The sequence below is a fragment of the Littorina saxatilis genome, linkage group LG16 (assembly GCF_037325665.1).
Source record: "Littorina saxatilis isolate snail1 linkage group LG16, US_GU_Lsax_2.0, whole genome shotgun sequence".
Lineage (NCBI taxonomy): Eukaryota > Metazoa > Mollusca > Gastropoda > Littorinimorpha > Littorinidae > Littorina > Littorina saxatilis.
In genome coordinates this window covers 11,627,052-11,652,894 of record NC_090260.1, presented here as the reverse complement: position 1 = coordinate 11,652,894, position 25,843 = coordinate 11,627,052, and the positions used below count along the sequence as shown (strand labels likewise).

General features: G+C 44.5%; 1 protein-coding gene and 1 long non-coding RNA gene across 3 annotated transcripts in view; one reads left to right on the top strand and one right to left on the bottom strand.

Annotated features, from left to right (window-relative positions):
- The window catches only part of LOC138950399 (mucin-2-like), a 36,011-nt gene extending 28,367 nt beyond the window's left edge, over positions 1–7,644 (bottom strand). For both annotated transcript variants that reach the window (XM_070322135.1, XM_070322136.1), the window contains exons 1-2: positions 7,468–7,644; positions 68–328 (exon numbers count right to left, since the gene is read on the bottom strand). In XM_070322135.1, the coding sequence (XP_070178236.1) occupies positions 68–170 (103 nt within the window). In that variant the 5' untranslated portion in view covers positions 171–328; positions 7,468–7,644. The remainder of the gene's footprint in view (positions 1–67; positions 329–7,467) is intronic.
- A 3,225-nt stretch (positions 7,645–10,869) lies between these two features.
- Positions 10,870–19,903, top strand: LOC138950398 (uncharacterized). The gene is made up of 4 exons (XR_011450647.1): positions 10,870–11,439; positions 11,979–12,110; positions 16,946–17,029; positions 18,907–19,903. It is a non-coding gene; the product is annotated as an uncharacterized lncRNA (long non-coding RNA).
- Positions 19,904–25,843: the final 5,940 nt, after the last annotated feature.

The window sequence follows — 25,843 nt, the reverse complement described above, 5'->3', positions numbered from 1 at the left end:
ACAAAGCCATACAAAGTCCAACAAAACACAAAACAAAGAAAGAAGGACCTGGTCAAATATCACTTACCTTGAGCAGCCGTCTTGGGCAGTGTAGAAAAACACGAAATCACCACCAATATCACAGTAAATCCCAGAGAATTCCACCTCCCGCCAAAAGTTCTGCTTTCCATGTTGAAGGTCCGAGTTTGATTTATTTTGGCTCGCGTGGAAGCCCACACACAAAAACACAGAGAAGCCACTGGGGTCGGTTCGTCAATTCCTACCACGAAAATCTTTGCCAAAAAAGTGTGAGTTGGTTGCCAGGGAACAGGTTTGGACTGGATTCACTCTGCACACAGATATTCTGTCATCAGCAAACCAAACTTCACTGCGTTGATCTGGCCAACAGATTTGTTGTATTTGCTTACATCAAAACGAAAATTGTCTCTTAAAGGAAGAGGTTTTTTTTTATGTGAAAACGGGTTGGCTCACCATTTCATAGCTGGCCAGTTCCTTACAATAAAAATGTACAAGATAAAATGTAATCATATCAAATCAACTTTATTATCTTATCTCAAACTTGAGAAATGGGTAAGACGATACCTCCACTTGAACAAATGTGACCCTCCACCACGGAATGAGTCGCATGTCACCTCGCGCGGTTCTGCGCTAGGCTTAATATAAGTCCGGGGGTGTCTGGTAACAGTGTGAGGGTCACCTTAGTCACAGGCTTATAACTCAAACAGTTTTCGCTCTTTTCTAAAACGGTTTTCACCACTGGGTAGAACATAAAACACTCTTTAGGAAAATGTAAAAAATATGGAAATCATGCAAAGGTGACATGTGACTCATTCCGTGGTGGAGGGTCACATTAATATCAAACATGGACAACCTGGAGGCTGTCTGGCTGTCCGGAGCGGCGGGAATACTTTAACGAGTTAATATTGCAGAATAACTGCCACCAGTGTCCGTTTAAGAAATGAAATCATCCAAAAATGTGGGCACTGTGCACCGAGAGCCCCAAGGCTGTTGGGTTTTCGTATTTGTCCCAGTAGAGGGATGATCTTATCCCGTGTTGCGAGCCTGGCCAGGTTCTTCTTCTTCCTCTTCGTTCATGGGCTTGGACTCCCACGTTCACTCATGTTTTTAGCACGAGTGGACTTTTACGTGTATGACCGTTTTTACCCCGCCATTCAGGCAGCATACGCCGATTTCGAGAGAGGCATGCTGGGTATTTTCGTGTTCCTATAACCCACCGAACTCTGACATGGATTACAGGATCTTTTCCGTGCGCACTTGGTCTTGTGCTTGCGTGTACACACGAAGGGGGTTAAGTCACTAAGCAGGTCTGCACATAAGTTGACCTGGGAGATCGGAAAAATCTCCACTCTTAACCCACCAGACGGCAGCGACCGGGATTCGAACTCACGACCTCCCGATTAGGAGGCCGACGTCTTACCACCACGCCACTGCGCCCGTCACAGGCCAGATTGAAGATGGTGACCCTAATGGTTTTACCGTGATGGCGTTAAACAATGCTTATCGTCGAGATGGTGACTGAGTCTAATTGTTTGCACGAGAAGAGCCGTGCCTTCTGTATCGGAAAGTTCAGCTAGCTTCACAACGCCAAAAGATATATTTGCCTAGCAAAACGAAACGGTCTCCGAACATTCCTAAATCCAGGCCTCATTGTTAACACCAAATAATGTGTTTGCCTGGCAACACGGATCTGTATTCGTGCATTCTGCGATCCAACTTTCACTTTGTTGATAACGCCAAAGAATGTATCTTCCCACAGCAATGCAAAATAGTCCTTGAATATTCTGCAATCCAAACTTTTCTGAGAACGCGAAGTGATTTATTCGAGTATAGGAAAAGGAAACCACGCTTCAATCCAAATAACACTTCGTTGATAACGCAAAGCCACGTATCTGCCTATAGCAAAACGAACCCGTCTTCGAATATTATGCTATCCAAACTTTATACCCTTTGTTGATAACGCCAAAAGACTCATTTACCAATAGCAAAACGAAATACACCTTTAATATTCTTCGATCCAAACGTCTTTCACTTGGTAGATAACGCCAAGCAACTTATTTGCCAACAGCAAAACGAAACTGTGCTGCAATCCAAATTTCACTTCGTAGATAACGCCGAAGGGCTTATTTGCCTGGCAAAACGGAACAGTCTCTGTGCATTTTCTGATAAGCAGCAGTCCCAAATTCGACATAGTAGCAGAAGAAAATTGTGTGTCGGTCCAGACCTGTGAAAGTTCTACCTAGATCAAAAAAAACTTTGCTTGATAGCTCTTCAAAAATGCATCAAAACTCCCTTATTTTTTTACTTTTATGACTTAAAACTTTGTACAACGTTAGCAAATACTGCAAATATACTAGAACAACAAAAGTATTTCCTGTATATGCTTTAGCTCGGTCGCGTGTGGTCGCGTAGTCTTTAGACATACCGCACGAAAGCCCAATTTAACTGAAAGATGTCTGTATATATATATGAAAGGGACTCCGCTGTTTTCAGCCTGTATGAGCAGAGATCTGTGAGTTTACTAGAACATCAAGGCACAGCAATAATACATATATTATATCCAAATGAAAATGACTCTGGTTTTCACCTGTGTGAGCAGGGACTTGTCAATCTACTACCTGGTGAGAACATACACACAAGCACAGCAATACTGTGTATAATATTCTTTTGAAAATGACTCCGGTTTCAGCACTGTGTGTGCGAGTGAAATTACAGATTGAATTACCTACCGGGTTGTCAAACAGTAGTGTAACATGTCGTAAATAACATCCCTGTCAGCTGTCAGTTTCTATAGCAAGGAAGCCACACACAAAATCAAACAAACAAAAACACGGTGAAATTGGACGCTAAAATATCATCAAAGGTGCGCTTGTCTGTCTCTCTGGCACTTTCCTCCAAATAATGATCAAAACATGTCAGCTTACAGTTTCAGCCTATGAATAAAATCATGAGGACATTGATGTTGATTACGTATTCACATACGCGAGTACAAAACCGGTTTATCTGCTGATAAGGAAAGGGAAAAAATCAATAATGTCTCAAAACAGGATATTTCAGTCGAGTCGCGTGTCAAACTTCAAGAGCAAATAATGTCGTCAGAGTTTAACGTACACTACTGTAAGTGTCCGGCAACAACTGAGACGAGCTGGTCGACGTACCAAGTAACGCAAATGATTAAACGACCGGCACGGTTGGCCTAGTGGTAAGGCGTCCGCCCCGTGAGCGGGAGGTCGTGGGTTCGAACCCCGGCCGGGTCATACCCAAGACTTTAAAATTGGCAATCTAGTGGCTGCTCCGCCTGGCGTCTGGCATTATGGGGTTAGTGCTAGGACTGGCTGGTCCGGTGTCAGAATAATGTGACTGGGTGAGACATGAAGCCTGTGCTGCGACTTCTGTCTTGTGTGTGGCGCACGTTATATGTCAAAGCAGCACCGCCCTGATATGGCCCTTCGTGGTCGGCTGGGCGTTAAGCAAACAAACAAACAAACAAACAAACTGAGACGAGCTGGTCGACGTACCAAGTAACTGTTTTGTTTTGTCTGCAAATGATTAAACGCTCACATAATGAATCTTTCTTGTGTTATGATTGGCGTGTTATACTCCTGACCCTGCTGCCGATTCAGTGTTATCTTTTCTTTCTTTCAATTCCAGGTTGGTGCACTTCGGTCTGGTTCGAACAGGTGATTCTGAGCCTACCTGTCGATCACGAATCGAAACTGACACGCTCTTTAGCGAAGATCAAAGACTTAACCCGCTCTTCGAAGTCAGCGTGCTTTGATACCAAAACTGGAGTTTTCTAGTCGCCTTATTCAAGCTTTCAGGAGAAAATTTGGTCAGAGTTTTCACAGTTACTTGTATTAGAATCTTCCCTAAACTTGGTTGCCGGTGATTCTTGTAGACCTATACCATTGTTACTTCGGTTCTGTCAATGTCATACCGGTGTCACGCACTGGTTCGGTTCTTAACTCTCGATCACGACACGCCTTTTAGTGCAGAGCATTGAATAAATCCCACGTAGAACGTTACGTTCCCTGACACAGAAACGGGAATTTCTTCCGTAGACTCCGTCAAACTTTTAGAGAAGAAGATGTATTCAGTGTTTTACATGCATTGCAGTCAATGCAGGAGTTTTGTTTTTTTATTTACAATTTAAGCTTGGAGTTACAAGTTCGAACACTGTCGATCACAAATCGGGACTGTCACGTGACACCCTTTAGCGTAGATCAATGAATACATCCGTCTCAGAATGTAGCGTTCACAGACACTGACTTGCATACTAGGTAGCCTACTGTCACACCCTTTAGCGTATAGTAGATCAATGAATAAATCCGTCGCAGAATAAAGTGTTGACAGACACTGAGTGACTGGCATGGGTTGGGCGGAATAGGCCAACGGCGTTATGAATGACTGAGCATAGTGGTAGCCTGGCCTGATATCGTCACAATGCAAATCAAAACACACGCCTTGTTATAGGAGTAGCTCCAAACTTACAACCACAATGGATCCTCGAATTACTAATCTTGGGATCCAAATCAGTCACGATCATTTGCGTTAGTCTGTCACATGAGGGCCTAAGCTGAGAGAATGTGAGTTCAACTCGAAAGTGAAAGGTATCTAGCTCTTCATCGACAAGTGTCTCGATTTTTTTTTCGTTTTTTTTTTCGTCTTTTTTTTCCTCAAGTGGTCAGTGTTGTGCTTCACACTTTTCTCAAAACAGTCGCGGTAAAAAAAATAACCAAACATTGACATATCAATTGACAAGGGCCACAGAAGTCACCCGGACTTTTTCCGTTTTAAGCTCAAGAAGAGGAAAAAGTCGAGAGAGAAACGATCACACAAGCAATCAAGCCGCCGAATTGGAAACAGGAAAAGGCAGTTACAAAGCAGCGCATCAACAGAACATAATATATCGACACATGTGTCAGCGTGTGTGCAAGTGTGAAAGTGTCAACAACAACACGACTGAAAAGAAAAAGGCTATAATTCTGCAGCAGTATTACCAATTATCACAACACTTCATCAACACAGAATCTTGTTCCCCGCACGCTTCGAAGTGTGCGCGAGTGTGTACTAAGCCGCGACACCTCTAACTTGACAGCCAGATCTTTCTTTCTTTCTTTGGTGTTTAACGTCGTTTTCAACCACGAAGGTTATATCGCGACGGACAGCCAGATCAAAAATCTAAAAATCTAAATACCACCAGTGTTACCAATAACGACAGCACATGGAAACATAATCTTGTGCCACACACGCGTCGGCGTGTGTGCGAGTGTGTACCAAGCCGCGATACCTCTTGTTTGTTTGTTTGTTTTTGCTTAACGCCCAGCCGACCACGAAGGGCCATATCAGGGCGGTGCTGCTTTGACATACAACGTGCGCCACACACAAGACAGAAGTTGCAGCACAGGCTTCATGTCTCACCCAGTCACATTATTCTGACACTGGACCAACCATTCCTAGCACTAACCCCATAATGCCAGACGCCAGGCGGAGCAGCCACTAGATTGCCAATTTTTAAAGTCTTAGGTATGACCCGGCCGGGGTTCGAACCCACGACCTCCCGATCACGGGGCGGACGCCTTACCACTAGGCCAACCGTGCCGGCCGCGATACCTCTAACTAGACAGCGAAGTCGAAACCATGAAAACAACTCACTTAATTGTAGTTTTACCTAAAATGACAGCACATCGACACAGAATCTTATTCAACACGCGTGTCGGTGTGTTCGCGAGTGTGTACTAAGCCGCGATTCCTCAAACAAAACAGCGAGATCTAAACCATGAAAACAATTAGAATCTTAATAAACAGAATGAGGCAGAGTGATGTTAAGATATCAAATAACCAAAGGTTATAAATAATAGATAACATGTCGTATGCATAAAAAGCGATTACTTCCCTTTGGTTATTTGATACATGAAAAAAAATTATTATAATTAATGATCACAGCACATAACAGACTCTTGTTCCCCACACGCGTCGAAGTGTTCGCCAGTATGTACCAAGCTACGAATCCTCAAACAAGAGAACGAGATCAAAACCAAGAAAATATAAATACCAGTTTTACCAATAATTAAGGCAAGCGATTCACAGAGCGCGGCGTGTTGTGCAGAGATTCCCAGAGCGCGGCTATTGCTCTCATCAGCACAGATTGTTGACGCGCTTTATTTGTGTACATGTATGATTATCAGCAACATTTTTAACAACAATTGATTGCACCTACCTCTATTATATGATCTCAAGTGAATCTATACACCAGTTAACCAATCAACCGGGGAAAAAAACCCACAAAAAAACGATCTGCGCATGCGCGAATTCCAAAATGGCTCCTGAAGTGTTAACTGGTGTTACACCGATTAACAGCGGTTCTGCGACACTGTACTCGGATACTTGTTTAAAAACGTCATCCCAGTTTAAAAACTCAGCTGCTTTCCATATAGTAGAAGCCATTGCAATGACATGTAGGCCCCTAGTGATAAAAATGACTGCCAAGTATTCAAGGCCGGAACTTAGGCACGTTTTACATCGGCGGAGCGATATATGGTGAACTCAGTTGAAAGAGTGAGAGAGAGAGAATGGAGCTCTGTTTTTCGTTTTATTGACAGTTTTATTTCTCAAATAGATCAGATAGATGTAGCTGTTGTAAACTTTGCGATTGTGAAGAAAATGAAACAGCAGAATACATCGCGCGTCGTGAATCGGAGCGCTCCTCGTAGCACCGCGCGTTGTAAATCGCAACGCTGCACAACGCGCCGCGCGCTGTGAATCCACTTCGAATAATTAAAGCACCACATCAACACAGAAGCTTGTTTAGCGCACGCGTCAGCGTGTGTGCGAGAGTGTGTACCAAGCCGCGATGCCTCTAACTAGACAGTTAGATCGAAACCATGAAAACGATCAAATATTTTTTCAATGATCTCGTCACATGGACACACAATATTGTTCAACGCACGTGTCGGCGTGTGCGGGAGTGTGTACCAAGCTTCAAACAGAACAGCGAGATCGAAACCATCAAAACAATTAAAATAGCTTTACCAGTTATCTCAGCACATCGACACAGAATCTTATTCAACACGCGTGTCGGTGTGTTCGCGAGTGTGTACCAAGCCGCGATTCCTCAAACAAGACGGCGAGATCGAAACCATCAAAATAATAAATGAATAAAATAGTTTTACCAATAATCTCACCACATCAACACAGAATCTTATTCAACACGCGTGTCGGTGTGTTCGCGAGTGTGTACCAAGCCGCGATTTCTCAAACAAGACGGCGAGATCGAAACCATCAAAATAATAAATGAATAAAATAGTTTTACCAATAATCTCACCACATCAACACAGAATCTTATTCAACACAAGTGCCGGCGTGGTCGCGAGTGTGAACCAAGTCGCGATACCCCCAAAAAGAGAACAAAATTGAAACCATCAAAATAATAAAAAGAAATAGTTTTACCAATGGTCACAGCACATCGACACAGAATCCTCTCTGACACACGTGTGTGCGAGTGAGCTAGCAGAACAAACGTCGAAAGGTCCCACTCGCTGTCCAACCACAAAACGGACTTCTGTCCGATATGCCACACCTGTACAGAACTCACACCGGCCTATTATCGCTACCTGCCTGTCCCAAGGTAGCCGCCTCCGATATCTGCAAAACCGGTGTCGCCGAAACAGAACGCACCCATTCGCTCCTGCCTTCCTCCGTTGCGAGTTGACGCACACCTTTTTCATTCACTCAGGTATGGGCCGGGGGGATCGAAATTCTCCCTCCCCGCTTTTCTTCGTCTGTCCCTCCCGCCGCCGTGTCTTTGTCTGTCTTTTTCGTGTCTCCTCTGTGTGTGTGTTTGTGTCTGGTGGGGGGGGGGGGGGGTGGGGGTGAGTGTGTGTGTGTGTGTGTATGGGTGTGTGTGTGTGTGTGTGTGCGCGCGCGAACGCCTCTCTCTCTTTCTCTCTCTCTCTCTCTCTCTCTCTCTCTCTATCTCTCTTCTCTCTCTCTCTCTCTCTCTCTCTCTCTCTTTATTATCTCCCCCCCCCCCCCGCCCCCCTTGAGGTGAACAAGTCGAGGCTTGCGTCACGGTGCGGTGGCAAATGCTGGACACGCGTTTCGCTACACTGCACTCAGCATAGCTGTAGGGGGACATTTCTATCTGTGAGTGGGTCGCTGTGTCACTGCGTCTACCTGCTCACGCCTGTCTGCTTTCTGTGGCTGGAGGATGGGGAGACAACGAGGAGAGAGAGAGAGAGAGAGAGAGAGAGAGAGAGAGAGAGAGGGAGAGAGAGAGAGGTGAGGGAGGGCGAGAGAGTAAGAGAGATTCAGATGGAGAGAGTGAGGGGGAAGAGATAAAGAGAGAGAGAGAGAGAGAAAGAGACGGTCAAGAGAGAGAGAGAGAGAGAGAGAGAGAGAGAGAGAGAGAGAGAGAGAGAGAGAGAGAGAGAGAGAGAGAGAGAGGTGGATTGGCGGGAAGTGAGAAACTAGAGAGAAAGTGAAAGCGAAGGGTAACGAGAGGGGGGGGGGGACAGAGAGAGGGGGCAGAGAGAGACAGAGAGAGAGAGAGAGAGAGAGAGAGAGAGAAAGGGAGAGAGAGAGAGGTGAGGGAGGGCGAGAGAGTAAGAGAGATTCAGATGGAGAGAGTGAGGGGGAAGAGATAAAGAGAGAGAGAGAGAGAGAAAGAGACGGTCGAGAGAGAGAGAGAGAGAGAGAGAGAGAGAGAGAGAGAGAGAGAGAGAGAGAGGTGGATTGGCGGGAAGTGAGAAACTAGAGAGAAAGTGAAAGCGAAGGGTAACGAGAGGGGGGGGGGGACAGAGAGAGGGGGGAGAGAGAGACGAGAGAGAGAGAGAGAGAGAGAGAGAGAGAGAAAGGGAGAGAGAGAGAGGTGAGGGAGGGCGAGAGAGTAAGAGAGATTCAGATGGAGAGAGTGAGGGGGAAGAGATAAAGAGAGAGAGAGAGAGAAAGAGACGGTCAAGAGAGAGAGGGAGAGAGAGAGAGAGAGAGAGAGAGAGAGAAAGAGACGGCCACGAGAGAGAGAGAGAGAGAGAGAGAGAGAGAGAGAGAGAGAGAGAGAGAGAGAGAGAGAGAGAGAGGTGGATTGGCGGGAAGTGAGAAACTAGAGAGAAAGTGAAAGCGAAGGGTAACGAGAGGGGGGGACAGAGAGAGGGGGCAAAGAGAGACGAGAGAGAGAGAGAGGGGGCAGAGAGAGACGAGAGAGAGAGAGAGGGGGCAGAGAGAGACGAGAGAGAGAGAGAGAGGGGGCAGAGAGAGACGAGAGAGAGAGAGAGGGGGCAGAGAGAGACGAGAGACAGAGAGAGGGGGCAGAGAGAGACGAGAGAGAGAGAGAGGGGGCAGAGAGAGACGAGAGAGAGAGAGAGGGGGCAGAGAGAGACGAGAGACAGAGAGAGGGGGCAGAGAGAGACGAGAGAGAGAGAGAGGGGGCAGAGATAGACGAAAGACAGAGAGAGGGGGCAGAGAGAGACGAGAGAGAGAGAGAGGGGGCAGAGAGAGACGAAAGACAGAGAGAGGGGGCAGAGAGAGACGAGAGAGAGCGAGAGGGGACAGAGAGAGACGAGAGAGAGAGAGAGAGGGGCAGAGAGAGACGAGAGAGAGAGAGAGGGGGCAGAGAGAGACGAGAGAGAGAGAGAGAGGGGGCAGAGAGAGACGAGAGAGAGAGAGAGGGGGCAGAGAGAGACGAGAGACAGAGAGAGGGGGCAGAGATAGACGAGAGACAGAGAGAGGGGGCAGAGAGAGACGAGAGAGAGAGAGAGGGGGCAGAGAGAGAGAGAGAGAGAGAGGTGAGGGAGGGCGAGAGAGTAAGAGAGATTCAGATGGAGAGAGAGAGGGGGGAGAGATAAAGAGAGAGAGAAAGAGAGAGACGAGAGAGAGAGAGAGAGAGAGATAGAGAGAGAGAAAGGTAGAGAGAGAGAGGGGTGAGGGATTGCGAGAGAGTAAGAGAGATTCAGATGGAGAGAGAGAGGGGGAGAGATAAAGAGAGAGAGAAAGAGAGACGAGAGAGAGAGAGATAGAGAGAGAGAGAAAGGGAGAGAGAGAGAGAGGGAGAGAGAGAGAGAGAAAGGGAGAGAGAGGGGAATAGATACAGACAGACCAAGCCAGAGAGAGAGGGGGGAGAGATATAGAGAGAGAGAAAGAGAGAGACGAGAGAGAGAGAGATAGAGAGAGAGAGAAAGGGAGAGAGAGAGAGAGAAAGGGAGAGAGAGAGAGGGGAAGAGATACAGACAGACCAAGCCAGAGAGAGAGAGAGACATATAGAAAGAAAGGATGAGAACGTATTACTCTGGAAACGATTCACTTGTTTTCATTTTGTTCTCGCTAATGTTCAAGTATTGTTCATTTGGCTTCGTTGGGCTGTTACGAATCGTGGGATTCAATTTTGCCGGGAAAGACCCTTTTGTCAATCGTGGGATCTTTAACGTGCATACCCCAATGTAGTGTACATGAAGGGACCTCTGTTTTTCGTCTCATCCGAAAGACTAGCACTTGAACCCACCATCTAGGTTAGGAAAGGGGGGAGAAAATTGCTAACGCCCTGACCCAGGGTCGAACTCGCAACCTCTCGCTTCGGAGCGCAAGTGCGTTACCACTCGGCCACCCAGTCCTTGACATAGGCGTAAGTTACAAATCTACTCAGAAAAAACTCCAAACCATAAAGAGAAAGCTGACAGGCTGAAGACTGTTGATATGTCTTGTCTATACATGTATGTTTAGGTGAGAGTTTGTAAGGATAGTCTTTATAGTATTGTGAGCCACAAACTGTGTTTACACTCTAAATTTTATAACACTTTGAGAACACTGAAAGTGTTTAGGGTGAACACTTAAAGTGTTAGGGTGAACACATTTTTACACTTTTGGAACACAGAAAGTGTTCTCAATGTATTATCCTGAAGCATCTTCTGCTACCTGAACACTTTTGGAACACATGGTAAACACTTTTTTGCACAGTGGAACACCAGGTGAACACACGTGTTCAACAAGTGTTCCACAAGTGTTCCACTTCGTCTTTTAGTCATGCTCCGAATAAAATAATACATTAAAAATATTTGGGCCATGAGCAGATTCGAACCCGAGACCTTCGTCTTGCCATGTCAGCGCTCTACCGATTGAGCTACGGAGACTCGTCGGGATCTAGCGTCGCTTAGAGTATATAATTTTTATACCCCCTAGACCGCTGCGGGACGTGTTTTTGTTTTTGTTTTTAATCGTGTTGTGCTTATATTTTTTCATCAAACATTTATTTCATCTGAGACATCTAATAAGCGGTAAGTATTAGCTTTTTTATTTTTACAATTTAATAATGTTACTAATTGTCCCATCATGCTTCAGCTGGACCAAAAAAGAACGTTGACACTTTTAGATCTGTGGACCTGTCTGCGTTGTCGCTGCGTTGATTTGGCTCAGGATTTCCGATTGTTATCTGTAAGTTGCTTGCTGAGATTTTGTATTAAGTCATCTAAGCTTAGTCACTCGTATTTTTGTTGTAACATGTTCCTGTTACTTGTATCTGTGGACGTTTGAAGACAATTTCTCTAATTTTGCTGTCGCAACGGTTTCAGCTGATCAGTGGACATTAGTTCTGCGTTGGTAAATAAACTCTATTTCAATTTGATGTTGATTTTTTATTCTGGTTGATGTGCTTGGTTTTGTGTTATTGTTATACTTGTATGTCCAGGGGTTCCTTATAATTATAATGGTGGTCCAGTCAGTGAACGATACCTTCCGCCTGTGGTCAGAGCAATACATTTGCAGATTTTCGGATTCTTCTTCTTCCTTTGGTTAGATCATAGATGTACGATCTGCACGCTAGATAAAGTGAAGCGGTAGGCTAAAAACAGCATACATTAATGAACAACATTCATCATAATAGATCTAGTGGCCAGGTTGATTGTGTGCGCAATTTAGAATAATTCTATGCATGCTTGGTTGTATTTGATTTCACAGATCTATCACACTTTCAGGGAACTGGGAAGCCGTTTGAGCTGATGTGCCCATGTGGCGAATCGATGTGGGCGTAACCTGCGCACATTTCTTCGGAATTGCACTGAGGATGAACAGGAGGCACTGACGGCAACCCAGACGTGTTTACCAAGGTACGCATGTCCTGCATTTGCATATAGTGTGTAGTTTTGCAGAGAAATATTGACTTTCAAATTGATCTGATAAGTTTTGTTTGTTTGTTTGTTTAACGCCCAGCCGACTACGAAGGGCCATATCAGGGCGGTGCTGCTTTGACATTTAACGTGCGCCACACACAAGACAGAAGTCGCAGCACAGGCTTCATGTCTCACCTAGTCACATTATTCTGACACCGGACCAACCAGTCCTAGCACTAACCCCATAATGCCAGACGCCAGGCGGAGCAGCCACTAGATTGCCAATTTTAAAGTTTTAGGTATGACCCGGCCGGGGTTCGAAGCCACGACCTCCCGATCACCGGGCGGACGCCTTACCACTAGGCCAATTGTGCCGGCGGTTGCGGAATCATTGATTATACTATTTGCTGAAATACTCTGTTTCAAAATTAATATCTCCGTGCAAAACACTCCAGACAGTCGCCAAACTCATATGTGGACACACACACACACACACACACACACACACACACACACACACACACACACACACACACACACAGCCAGCCCCCTCTCCTTCCACATTTGACAGAAATCTAAATGTTGATACACAGGTTCACAATACACAAAAGTATGAGAATCAGAACACTTGTCAGTGTTGCTACGATGTGGAACTTCAGTAGTAGTCCACAAGCCAAGTATACCTACCGTGCACCCCCCCCCCAGGGGTTGGCAAGACTGGTCTAGAAATGATCCCTAGAGTATCCTGAACACGAAACAAAAACTTTAACAGCAAAAAGTTGGGATGCTTAGGAGTTACAGCCCTTGACGTAAGGGTACCCTCTTGTGCGCTTACTGCGGCCGTTCGAAGTTTACTGTGAATCAACTGCTGTAAATGAACAAGAAATCTACCATGCACCCCTCCAGGGGTTGACGGGACTTGCCTAAATATGTTCCTTAGAGTGTTCTGAACACGAAACAAAAACTTAAACAGCAAAAAGTTGGGATGCATAGGAGTTACAGCCCTTGATGTAAGGGTGCCCCCTCGTGCACTTACTGCGGCCGTTCAAATTTTACTGTGAAACAGCTGCTGTAAATGAACAAGCAATCACACGAAGTATTGTTCAGTGTTTCTAATTTTAATCAGAGTCTTCTGAGCTGGAGTCATCCAGGCCATTCTGCAAGAAGCACTCTGTGTCGTCTTCCTCTTCTTCCGCATCTGAGTCAGGGACATCATTGAGGAGATCGTCAATGACAGTCTGGGGTAAGGTCAGCTCTTCTTCCTCTTCTGTCCAGAGTGGCTCTAAAATGCCATTGTTCATCACCCAGCCATGACCTTCTGTGGGGTTAGGAATGTCTGGCACAGGCTGGTCACCTCGCTTCCAGATGGCCACTTGATAGTTGCAGCGGCGAATATGTTGCTTCAGACTGCGTCGAGAAGGTGGCAAAGTAGCCAAATCGACATTCTGACTGGCATTTACCACCTCTTCGCCACACTTCTCTTTCAGCAAGTGATGACTCAGCTCATTAACCTTGCTGAATCGTGACCTGCCATAGATACAGCATGTGAAGGACTCCAAGTCATCAATTATTTCATCCTGCATGTCCCACGTGTTGCCAAGCTGAGCGAGCGTCTTCACAAATGCTGGCTTCTGCTGCAGAACCTTCACAGCCTTCACTTTGCCTTTGCCCTTGAAGGCGCTGGTTGAATCACAGCCTGTGAAAGCATGGAGAGACAACAGTGCAGTGCAGAAAGGCTGTGTAAGTCCTCTGGCTAGGTCACTGATGTCAATCAGTCGCTTCTTGTTGCCTTTGCCCGTGTCAAACAGGATTGTAACACCGTCTAGCTGAGGGGCAAAGTTCAGGAGGATGAAAAATACATCTGTGTCAGGACTCTTGACACGAATGTACTTGTACCCTTGCTCTTGTCCATACTTGGAGTAGAGGATGACACGCGAGTCTGTTTCTTCTTGGGTAGACGACAAGGAATGAAGTTCTTGTTTTTCAGTCTTTCTACCATCAGCTGATGAGAGCTTGAATGCTTGCCCTTCACAGACGAGAACGACGTTTCTCTCCTTGTGCTTTTCAGCAAAGGAATCCTTGCTCCAGACATCCAGTAGCAGTTTAATGAACTGCACTTTGTTATCTTCATTAGCCAGAAATGCCTTCCAGTCTGCTGGTCGCTTTGTGCTATCCCCTTTCAGGATGATCTTGTCACCAGACCCTCTTCTCTTTCGCTCCATGGATTTCACAGAACAGTCTTGGTACATATCGGTGCTGAATACAAAGTCAGTTTCTGGTGGTACCATGTCGTAGAGCTTCTGGCAGATCTGGCGAAAGTTGGGAGGAACTTGTTGCATTGCGTGAAATGTTGCATTACCATCGATGATCATTAGAGTCTCATCAACAGGGGGGGGGGGGGGGGCAGCGTCTTCCACAGTCTTCGTCAGATAGTGAAAAGCAGCGCTCTTGTCAGTCTTAGCCAAATAACTGTCTGCTGTCCCAAGGCTGTAAGGGACTGGAGTCAGCTGATAGGTCATGAGCTCTTTCAGATCCATGTTCAGATCGCCTTCCTGAGACTTCACGAGAAGTTGGAAGGCCACATTTCCTTGGTGCTTATATTCAGTCAATTTGTTTTGAGTTGACTTGAGTGTGACTCTTTTTGACGTGTCTGCCATGACTTTCAGCTTGAGACGTTTCACTGGCTCGAAGAAATGTTCTCCGGTTTCTAGTCTCTCAGTGATGAACTTCTCCTTCTCGCTTCTGCCTGCTGCTTCTGCACGTAGGACATCCTTCTCGATTTCAGCAGGTACTGGGGCACCTGATGACAGCATGATCAGTTTCTCTTTGTCATGAACCTCAAACGGGTTGGTGAAGCTTTCTACTGCAGCAAGTGTTCGTGCCACACTCTTTTCACTCCTGGTGACTTCTGTTGGACGAAGGTCACGGTGTTGAGTGTCCAGTTCACTATCCTTTGTCATTCCAGCCATGTCCATAGTCACTTGCATGTACTTTGTTCTTTGGTGGGTTGTCCTCACCCACTTTTGGTAGGCTGGATAGTTTGAAGCAATTCCAGTGAGACCTGCACCAGCTGCGGCTGCTCCTCCTTTGCTCTTCGCATTGCGCATAAACGTCTCCTCCATCGTTTTGTCAACGGCACATCTGTTGCCAGGAATGAAAGACCTTGCCACGCTGAATGCCCCTTGCTTTAGCAGCTCGGTGGAACCTGGGTGTGAGAGCTCAATGTTGGCGATGAAGAGTCCAAAGAAGGTGAGGTACCTTGCATAGTTTTGTCCCCCAAAGCTGAAGAAAAGATCAGGCATCGCCAATAAGCACTGGGCATACAACTCAAAGTCATTCGCTTTCACAGCATACAAGAGAGACAGTACATGCCAGATGTGGTCCATATAGGACATCCAGAACTGGGGAGTTTTCCCGTGTTTTCCTTGCCTGACATCTTCTCTATACTGTTCATAGTCTCTGAAGAAGTCACTCGTGCCTTTGTCATCCAGCACCCCCGTAACTATAGTTTGCCCTCAGAAGTTCCACTTTGTACAAAAGTAGCAGATATTCTGAATAATTTCGACTGTTATACGGTATAAATTGTCTATGAACGACATTGTCGTACCTGTGGATACAACACAGGTTACAATAGTCCACAAAGCCCTTGAAATTGGAATTTTAGCGAAGACGAGCAATGGCGGCACATGTTGCAAGCAATGGCCGACCTGGGCAGTAATATTTTGTTAATTTTTAATCAATGGAGACGCACTATTGTACTGCGATGTCTTTACAGCTACCACAATGTCGTTTAGAGCCGATTTATACTGTTTAACAGTCAAAATTATACAGAATATATGCTACTTTTGTACAAAGTGGAACTTCGGAGGGTAAACTCATTTCGGGGGTAATCTCGTATCGTGACACAGGCACTACTGATGCCAAACTGTTGACCAATAACAGAGATTACTCAAGGTTCTACCAGGTTCACTGACAACTAAATTAAAACAAGAAGAGCAAACGCTCGATCGAGTCACTTTCGCAGTTCTGAATATTATATGAGGCATCAGATGGACAGGAAGAAATTGCTATTCACAACACAATGAGTCACGTTCACATAAAATTTGAGCCCGGTCACTTTTATAGTTTCCGAGAAAAGCCCAACGTTAAGTTGTGTGTTGCCGAACAGAAAAGGCTAGTTATCTCCCTTGTTTTTCTGATAACGTTCGTAAAAGGCTACAGATGTAAATACTTTGATGTAAAGAATAATCCTACAAAGTTTCAATCACATCCGATGAACTTTGTCAAAGATATAAAATGTCTAATTTTTCCTTTGACGCTGACCTGTGACCTTGAAAAAGGTCAAAGGTCAACGAAACCATCGTTAAAGTGTAGAGGTCATTGGAGGTCACGACTAAACAAAATATGAGCCCGATCGCTTTGATAGTTTCCGAGAAAAGTCCAACGTTAAGGTGGTGTCTACGGACGGCCGGCCGGACGGCCGGCCGGCCGGACAGACTAACACTGACCGATTACATAGAGTCACTTTTTCTCAAGTGACTCAAAAATTGGGATCAAAAGAACATGATTTCTTGTTCATTTACAGCAGTTGATTCACAGTAAACTTCGAACGGCCGCAGTAAGCGCACAAGAGGGTACCCTTACGTCAAGGGCTGTAACTCCTAAGCATCCCAACTTTTTGCTGTTAAAGTTTTTGTTTCGTGTTCAGGATACTCTAGGGATCATTTCTAGACCAGTCTTACCAACCCCTGGGGGGGATGCACGGTAGGCCTATCTGGCTTGCATACTATAAAACAGTGTTTGATTTCTTAACATGCATCTTGTGTGTGCAGGAACCATACTGCTTGGCTGAGGCAGTTCACTTTCTGGAGATGGAGCTAACAGTAATGCGACGAAACCTTGTGGATGCACTTCATGTAAGTTTAAGCTTTCTGTGGGATACAGCGCAGTTACATTTTGAGAATGCTGCCTTATTTTGCAGTCTTCTCCTTAAAAGGTGGAAAAATATACATATTTTTAAGTTCAGTGAGTGCTGAGGCCTGCAATGATAAAATGTTTTCCTGAACTAAGTGTACTCAGAATTTCCATTCGTTATGGTAGAGTAGTGCCGTAAACACTGAGGCCAGCTTTAGTCAAAGCATGGCCAACAGACAACACGCTGCTGATCCGCTTGGATCTGCCATTGCCGCTAACAGTGTATGCAGGGTGCATTCAATATGACACCCTTTTCTTTTGAAAATATTCTCATCGGAGTTTATGATTGGTTTTGACAGTGATCGCTGGCCTCCAATGGTCGCTGACAAGGTGTTTTCCTTCGGTTCACGTAGGTTTAGCTTGAGATCACGTGAGTTAAAAGCGATCCGTTTGTAAGTTTTGGTTAGTTTGATCTAAATAATGAAATATTTTAGAAAATTATGATAGAAATTAGAATGCATTTTATTTTAAAGAATGCATTCCATATCATAGAACACATTCTATATTTATAGAATGCATTCTATAAAATAGAAAACATTGTATAATATAGAATGCATTCAATCATACTTGTCATTTGCCCAGAAATGTATTCTATTATAGAATGCATTCTATAACGTCCAACAATGCATTCTTATGATAGAATGCATTCTTATGATAGAATGCATTCCATAAAGCGCCACAAAACTTCTACAGGCCAGCTCGGTATGGTCCCTGCTTCGAAAGCAGATCTACAAACACTCTCACACACAGCTCTCTCTTTCTCTCTGTCTCTGTCTCTGTCTCTCTCTCTCTCTCTCTGTCTCTCTCTCTGTCTCTCTCTCTGTCTCTCTCTCTCTCTCTCTCTCTCTCTCTCTCTCTCTCTCTCTCTCTCTCTCTCTCTCTCTCTCTCTGTGCGTGTGTGTGGCTGTGTGTGTGTGTGTGTGTGTGTAGTTCTGCTTTTCTTTGCGGGGCTGGCCTGTTGTAGTTTCGGGACATTATGCATATAAATTATAATGCATTTCAGGACGTTAAAGAACGCATTCTATCATAAAAAGCATTTTGGTATTTTGTGTAAATAGAAATAGAATGCATTTTATCATAGAAGGCAGTTCGGGACGTTATAGAATGCATTCTATAATATAGAATACATTACATAATAAATGATTTCCTTATAATTCATTATTTAGATCAAACCAACAAAACTTAGGTAGTTTCTTTACAAACGGATTACTAGAGGGTGCATTCAATATGACACCCTTTTCTTTGAACTAAAACTCATCGGAGTTCACGATTAATTGCGACAGTGATCTTTGGCTTCCAGTGATTGTTGACAAGGTGTTTTCCCTGGGTTCACATAGGTTAAGAACGAGTTAAGGAAAACGGGCGTGCTCAAGGCCTCGCCACATTAGCAGTACGGTTTACTGCTTACCTTATATAAACAATTTGTAGAGTGCCATTTTCCAGAGTGGCCATGCGCTAATGAAATCCTTGCGAAAGACCTATTTTAATTCTACTTTTTGTTCTTAGGGACAGACTCCTGCTTCAAGAGGGATTACTTTTTACATTCAGTCGTGTGTGCATGTGCGTGCATGCGAGTGTCATTGTGTGTTGGGAAGGTGAGAGCGAATTGGACGTGACGTATTTGTTCTCTGTTATGTGACCTATGCCCGTTCTGGAATAAAAAAAAGTTTACCTGAAACTGCGATTGTTGGAGATCTGCTGACAGCAAGAAGAAGTCCACTATTAGTTAAGATTTACACTTCAGTGTTATCAATTAAGTACAAACCTGTTAAGATTTGGAAATGCATCATGTTCTAAAACTCACTTTTATTTCGAACAGGATGTTCCGGACAGCGAGTTGAAAACTAAACCAAAGACAAAGGGCCTGGAATCCTCCCAACTCTGAAGGGTGTTTTTGTTATCGGACTTTCGTGTGTGAACTTTCAAGATGGGGTTTACCAGAGCTCCGTTCATATTATTTAATAGCAACATATACCGAGCAACAAAAGAAACGCGAAAAAATTCTGCAATGTTTGATTGACAAAATCTCGAACAATTATGGAGTTAGAATTATCAAACCACAACATTTTGATGAAGGCATGTTTGACACAGCTGTTGCGTGAGTATTTTGATGCTGCGATTGTTTCAACACACGGGACAAAACGAAGTTTTGGAGGTCTCGCTCAGTCAGCCTTCATCGCGTTCTCTGGCCACTGATCGGACACTGGTTGCTTCCAGTGATGTTCCTGGTATTGTCAGGGGCTGAATTGAATCGATGTCGAAGACGTTGTGGAAGGAAATTGCGATCTTGTCTTATTGGGGTAATGCGAAAAAATCTACCGCGTTGCATAACTGCAGTGCTTCCAATGTCACCAGAACATTGCAGAAGGTGATAAACTGTTGACACATGCACGTTGAAAGCACATGCCAGCGCTTCTGGATCACCCCCAGCTTTAAATCGACCTGGCATTTTGGTGGTGTCAATCTTGGCATCCTGGCTGTTTCAAAAGTGAGACTGGCAGCAAGCGTGCCATGGTCTCTTTTGGTTGCTAATGCATTAGTGAACACATCTCACACATCAGATTTCTCCTGCTCTACTTGCACGCGCTGCGAGCGCGCATTATGTGTTTTACGATAAACCTGCTTGTCCCGTGTGTTAAAACAGTCACAGCATCAAAATAATCACACAAAAGCAAGGTCAAACATGCCTTCATTAAACTTTTGTAGTTTAATAATTCTAACTCTATAATTGATGAAGATTTTGTCAATCAAACAATGACGAATTTTGTTGCTCGGTATATTATGTGTTCAACAATTCCTACCCCAGACCCGTTTGTTCTGCGACTGCTGCAGACATTTCTTTTTGTCAATTAAAAATGCTTCTTTGCTCACAAAATTTGATTTTAATGTCTTTCTGAATTGTATGACAGTGCAGGATGAAAGTGTTCCAAAAGTGTTCTAAAAGTGTTCCAAAAGTGTTCCAAAAGTGTTCTAAAAGTGTTCCAAAAGTGTTCCAAAAGTGTTCTGAAAGTGTTCTGAAAGTGTTCCAAAAGTGTTCCAAAAGTGTTCTGAAAGTGTTCTAAAAGTGTTCCAAAAGTGTTCCAAAAGTGTTCTAAAAGTGTTGACCTGAACACTTTTATGTGTTCAGAAGTGGTTACAGCAGGGTGAACACTTAAAAGTGTTCAGATGTGAACACTTTTGGAACACTTTTGGAACACTTTTGGAACACTTTTTTGTGTATAGAACACTTTTTGTGTTCCAAAAGTGTTCCAAAAGTGTTCTACTAAAAGGGTGTTAAGAAGTGGTTACAGAAAGGGTGTTCAGGAGTGGAACACTTTTGTTTAGAGTGTATATGTGTGTTTGTGTATGTGCGTGTGTGTTTGTTTGTGTGTGTGTGTGTGCGTGTGTGTGTGTGTGTGTTTGTGTGTGTGTGTGTTTGTGTGTGTGTGTGTGTTTGTGTGTGTGTGTTTGTGTGTGTGTGTGTGTGTGTGTTTGTGTGTGTGTTTGTGCGTGTGTGTGTGTGTGTGTGTGTGTGCGTGTGTGTGTGTGTGTGCACGCTGTTGCTATCGTACATCGCCGTGAACTCTGGTGAGAGGGGATGATTAATAAGTGTCCATTAGTATCACGTGTTTTAGTGTAAGGATGGTCTTACCCCATGTAAAACCCAGGTCAGACTGGAGATAGTGATCCGACGTGTTTTAGTGTAAGGATGGTCTTATCCCATGTAAAACCCAGGTCAGACTGGAGATAGTGATCCGACGTGTTTTAGTGTAAGGATGGTCTTATCCCATGTAAAACTCTGGTCAGACTGGAGATAGTGATCCGACGTGTTTTAGTGTAAGGATGGTCTTATCCCATGTAAAACCCAGGTCAGACTGGAGATAGTGATCCGACGTGTTTTAGTGTAAGGATGGTCTTATCCCATGTAAAACTCTGGTCAGACTGGAGATAGTGATCCGACGTGTTTTAGTGTAAGGATGGTCTTATCCCATGTAAAACCCAGATCAGACTGGAGATAGGGATCCGACGTGTTTTAGTGTAAGGATGGTCTTATTCCATGTAAAACCCTGGTCAGACTGGAGATAGTGATCCGACGTGTTTTAGTGTAAGGATGGTCTTATCCCATGTAAAACCCTGGTCAGACTGGAGATAGTGATCCGACGTGTTTTAGTGTAAGGATGGTCTTATCCCATGTAAAACTCTGGTCAGACTGGAGATAGTGATCCGATGTGTTTTAGTGTAAGGATGGTCTTATCCCATGTAAAACCCTGGTCAGACTGGAGATAGTGATCCGATGTGTTTTAGTGTAAGGATGGTCTTATTCCATGTAAAACCCTGGTCAGACTGGAGATAGTGATCCGACGTGTTTTAGTGTAAGGATGGTCTTATCCCATGTAAATCCCTGGTCAGACTGGAGATAGTGATCCGACGTGTTTTCATTTAATTGAAGGAGTGAGCCGTTAAGATATCGGGCTTCCGCCTGGTGAGAAAAAGGATGTCAGTTTTTTCCGATCTTCCAGGTCAACATAATTATACATACAGACCCCTGTCGTGTGTACTCGCAAGACCTAGTGCGCACGGAAAAGACCCTGCCATCGATGTCAGAGTACGGTGGGTAATGAAACAAAGGACGCAAAAGTAGCAGTATTTCCGCATGCCGTATTTCCGAAAACAGAGTTTGACTGCCTGAATGGCTGGGAAAGGAAGGACATACATGTAAAAATCCCTCGCACCTGGGAGTTACAACACACCTTAAGTTCGTCCCAAGAAAATGATTGTACAGGTGAATAAACATTAGATCAAACAGGCAAAGACTTTTGGGTGTATGCGTTGTTTATGGCCTATATAACAGATGTTCTCTAAAACAAACTTCGAACAAAACCAAACTCGCCGAATCGAAATATAAAATCACGAACACTGAACCTGCTCGCAATACTGTCCGACTGTGCAAAGCGCGTGCGTACACACAGACACAGAAACATACAGACATACACGCTCTCACGCACGTACTTACGCACATACATGTGTGTGCGTGTGTATGTGTGTGTGTGTGTGTGTGCGTGTGTATGTGTGTGTGTGTATGTGTGTATGTGCGTGTGTATGTATGTGTGTGTGTGTGTGTGTGTGTGTGTGTGTGTGTGCGTGTGCGTGCGTGCGTGTGCGTCTGTCTGTCTGTCTGTCTGTCTGTCTGTTCTCATTAGTTTTCATTCTCTCTGTTGTTTTAGAGCACTACTTTGGCATTAGCGAGATGGCTCTCTCTTGGATTCAAAATTATCTCTCAGACAGGAAACAGTTTGTTCTGATCGATGGCCAACAATCTGCTGAAACCTCTCTTGTGTTTGGTGTTCCTCAAGGTTCTGTGTTAGGCCCGGTGCTGTTCATTATGTACACAACACCGCTGACAACTCTCATAGAGAATCATTGTGTGCTACACGAAATCTTCGCAGATGATACGCAGATCAATCATTCTGCATCACATGACAAGTACCCAGATTTGGTTCTGTCGCTACAGGAGTGTGTGAGAGATGTCGGGGCATGGATGGAAGAGAACAAACTCAAACTAAATGACGACAAAACTGAAGCTATGCGTTTTTCATACTCCACCCCTACCCATGCTAAGTCTATTTCAGAACTCCCACAGGCCATCTCTTTGAACAATATTGACATCAAGTTCTCGGATACATCCCGTGATCTCGGAGTCTTTTTTGACAAAGATCTTAGCATGAAACAGCATGTAGTCCAAACATGTAAAGCAGCGCGAATGGAGATCCGGCGTATAGGTTCCATTCGACAGTACCTTACCGAAGACGCAACCAAAAGACTAGTCTGTTCCGGCATACTCTCTAGATTAGACTACTGTAATTCACTGCTCGCTGAATGTCCCAAATCTGTCACCAAGCCCCTGCAACTAGTCCAGAACGCTGCCGCTAGACTCGTGTTTCGAACACCTATGAAACAAAGCGTCACGCCTCTACTCAAACAGCTACATTGGCTTCCAGTCGAACAAAGAATTAAATACAAGATCTGCTGCATATTCTATCAAATTGCCGCGGGCACGGCTCCACAGTACCTGTCCGATCTCGTGCAGAAAAACAATCCTGAAAGGGTTGTCCGCTCTGCCTCCCAAAATAAATTTGTCAAAGCTCCTAAGTATCAGAGGGACGATCATGGTGGCCGCTGTCTTTCAGTCGCAGCTGATCATATCTGGAACAAACTCCCTTTGTCTCTACGTCTCAGTCCATCTCTGCCTTCTTTCAAAGCAAATCCAGGGGCGGACGAGGGGGGGGTTTCAGGGGTTTCCGGAAACCCCCCCCCAGCCAAAATTTTTTTTTTTAAATGGTGTTTTTTTGGGGTATTAATCAGTGACAAAATCTGCTGCCTGAAACTGGTAATGATCATCCTCAAAATGCACCAGATTGCACCATTTTGCATCCTTTTTTACAAAATTTTCCGGGGGGGCATGCCCCCGGACCCCCCTAGCAAGCTAGGCGCTTTGCGCCGTCGGCTCGGCGCTTCGCGCCTTCACACCCATATCTTCACAATATACTTTTGGAAACCCCCCCCATAAAATGAACTGATCCGCCCCTGAAATCTCAAGACTCACCTCTTCAGAGAAGCATTCTATGATGATGTAGTTGTCGCGACCCTGTGAATGTGCACTTTCGGATGAACAATGTTTACTGTGTGTGTGTGTGTGTGTGTGTGTGTGTGTGTGTGTGTGTGTGTGTGTGTGTGTGTGTGTGTGTGCGTGTGTGTGGACATGTGTGGGTGTGTGTGTGTGTGTGTGTGTGTGTGCATCATAATTGTTGTGTATACTGAGAGTTCGTTCCTGTAAGAGCCTCTGGATTTTTGTAACATTTATGTTTTGTTTTTGGTTTTTGTTGTAAAGTGTTTATGATTGTGTTCTATTCCGTCAATGGCGTCATTCTGGTAATGATGTTGTTATTGCTGTTGTAAAGCGCTTTGTGTGTTCGAAAGCGCTATAGAAATCACCATTATTATTGGCTCACGTAAGTGTAGCCTATGCGATGGTAAACTCTGTCTGTCTGTGCGTGCGTGCGTGCGTGCGTGCGTGCGTATGTATGTATGTGTGTATGTCTGTGGTAGAAACTTTAACATTTTTGGCTAAACACCGAAATACTCATTTCACGTGGTTAATTTTCAAGCACCATCTTCAAATTATTGAAGCAATGATCAACATTGTGTCGGCATGTGTGTAGTTAAAGCGTGTATCCAAAGAAAACGGGTGGTGGGGGGTTTTGAAGGGGTACAAGCAGTTGACTGGTTTGTGTCGTGTTTGGCATGCAGACGGCAGGTCAGGTGTCAAGATCAGGTCAGGGGTCGCGCGAAGGATTGTGGTCCAGTTCTCACCTCGCCGATTCGCCGGGGAAGACGATTTTATGTTGTTCGGTTTCTAAGCTCCAGAAAAGTAAATAAAGAAGATACCAAAGGGAGATTTCCTACAATTTGATCTGCACAGCGTGTTTCCAATGTCCACGCGAGGAAGAGCTGTCGAAAGCGCGGCAGTCAGTGTCGATCTTGCAGCCGTATCCCGGTAAGTTCAGAGACAGATCTAGTGTCTCCCACTCTCATAACGTGTCACCTACTGTTAATCCGTTTTGTTTTAATTTCTTTTTATTTCAGCAGACACGGATGTCAAACACAGTGCTAGGCAGTCACCTCTAGTGAAATGAGTTGATCTAAAGTGCCTGTAATGTTTGGATGTCTTTGCTCGTGGTTCGATTTATGTGAATTTCAAGACTTGCAGTAGAGTCTCAAGTTAAGTTTACTCTGCCCGAAAAAAACTGTCCACCATTTACTTGAACATGCAGATATAAGGAAACAGAATGAATCTGTTCTCAAAGTCAAAATGATCACGATTTTTTCCTCAGATTCAAAACATGCACTGTCATGGCAAAGAAACTACAATGGGAATCCTTATGTACAGTGTTTCGTCTTAAGTACTTTGCAACAACTTCCTTGAACGTGAAAGACAGTTTTTGAATGCTAGATCTGTATCGCGTTTCATTCCAGACTCGATCCTCTCTTTGATTGTAGATCTACTGTTTGCTGTTTACGCACTATCATATGATTCGCTATGTAACGTTTGGTAAGCTTACCTTGCAACAGCTTTCTTGTCTTTGTTGGCATTTCTGGCTGTGTTGACCGTCAGAATTATTTTAAGAACCAGGCTGCTGCAGTCGACATGTTTCGCATATTGTAGGGTCACCATGCTGCATAGGTAAAGTGGCTTGTATTTATAACCTGACTATTCTGTGTGTGTTACGGAGTGAGTGAGTTTGTGTTATGTTACTGTTTGTTGATTTCTTACGGGAGCCTTGAAGGCTTCGCCTCTTGTTATTTAAGTTATTGAGACATCCCAGTGCACTAAGGGATTTATAGAGCAAATCGAGAAAATTCATTATTGAACGAAGCGCATAGCGCTGAGTTCAATAATTATTTTCGAGATTTGCTCTATAAATCCCTTAGTGCACTGGGATTGTTTCAATAACGATATTGTCAGTACCGCCATAGAAAAAAGAAGATTCCTAACGCACATTTTGCAATGCGCATTTGAATAGGCATAACTGTGTGGTCAGGTCGTGCACAGTAAAGATCTACTTTTGTGTGGGGTGTCTCAAGTGTGTCGTGCTTTCGTCACACGCATTTTAATTTCTGTTGGTAAATTCCAGTGTAGCGTTAATCTGAACAGTGATGATCTTTCAGAGAGACCTCATTTGAACTCGGAGAAAGGCTCTTCATTATTTGCGATTCGA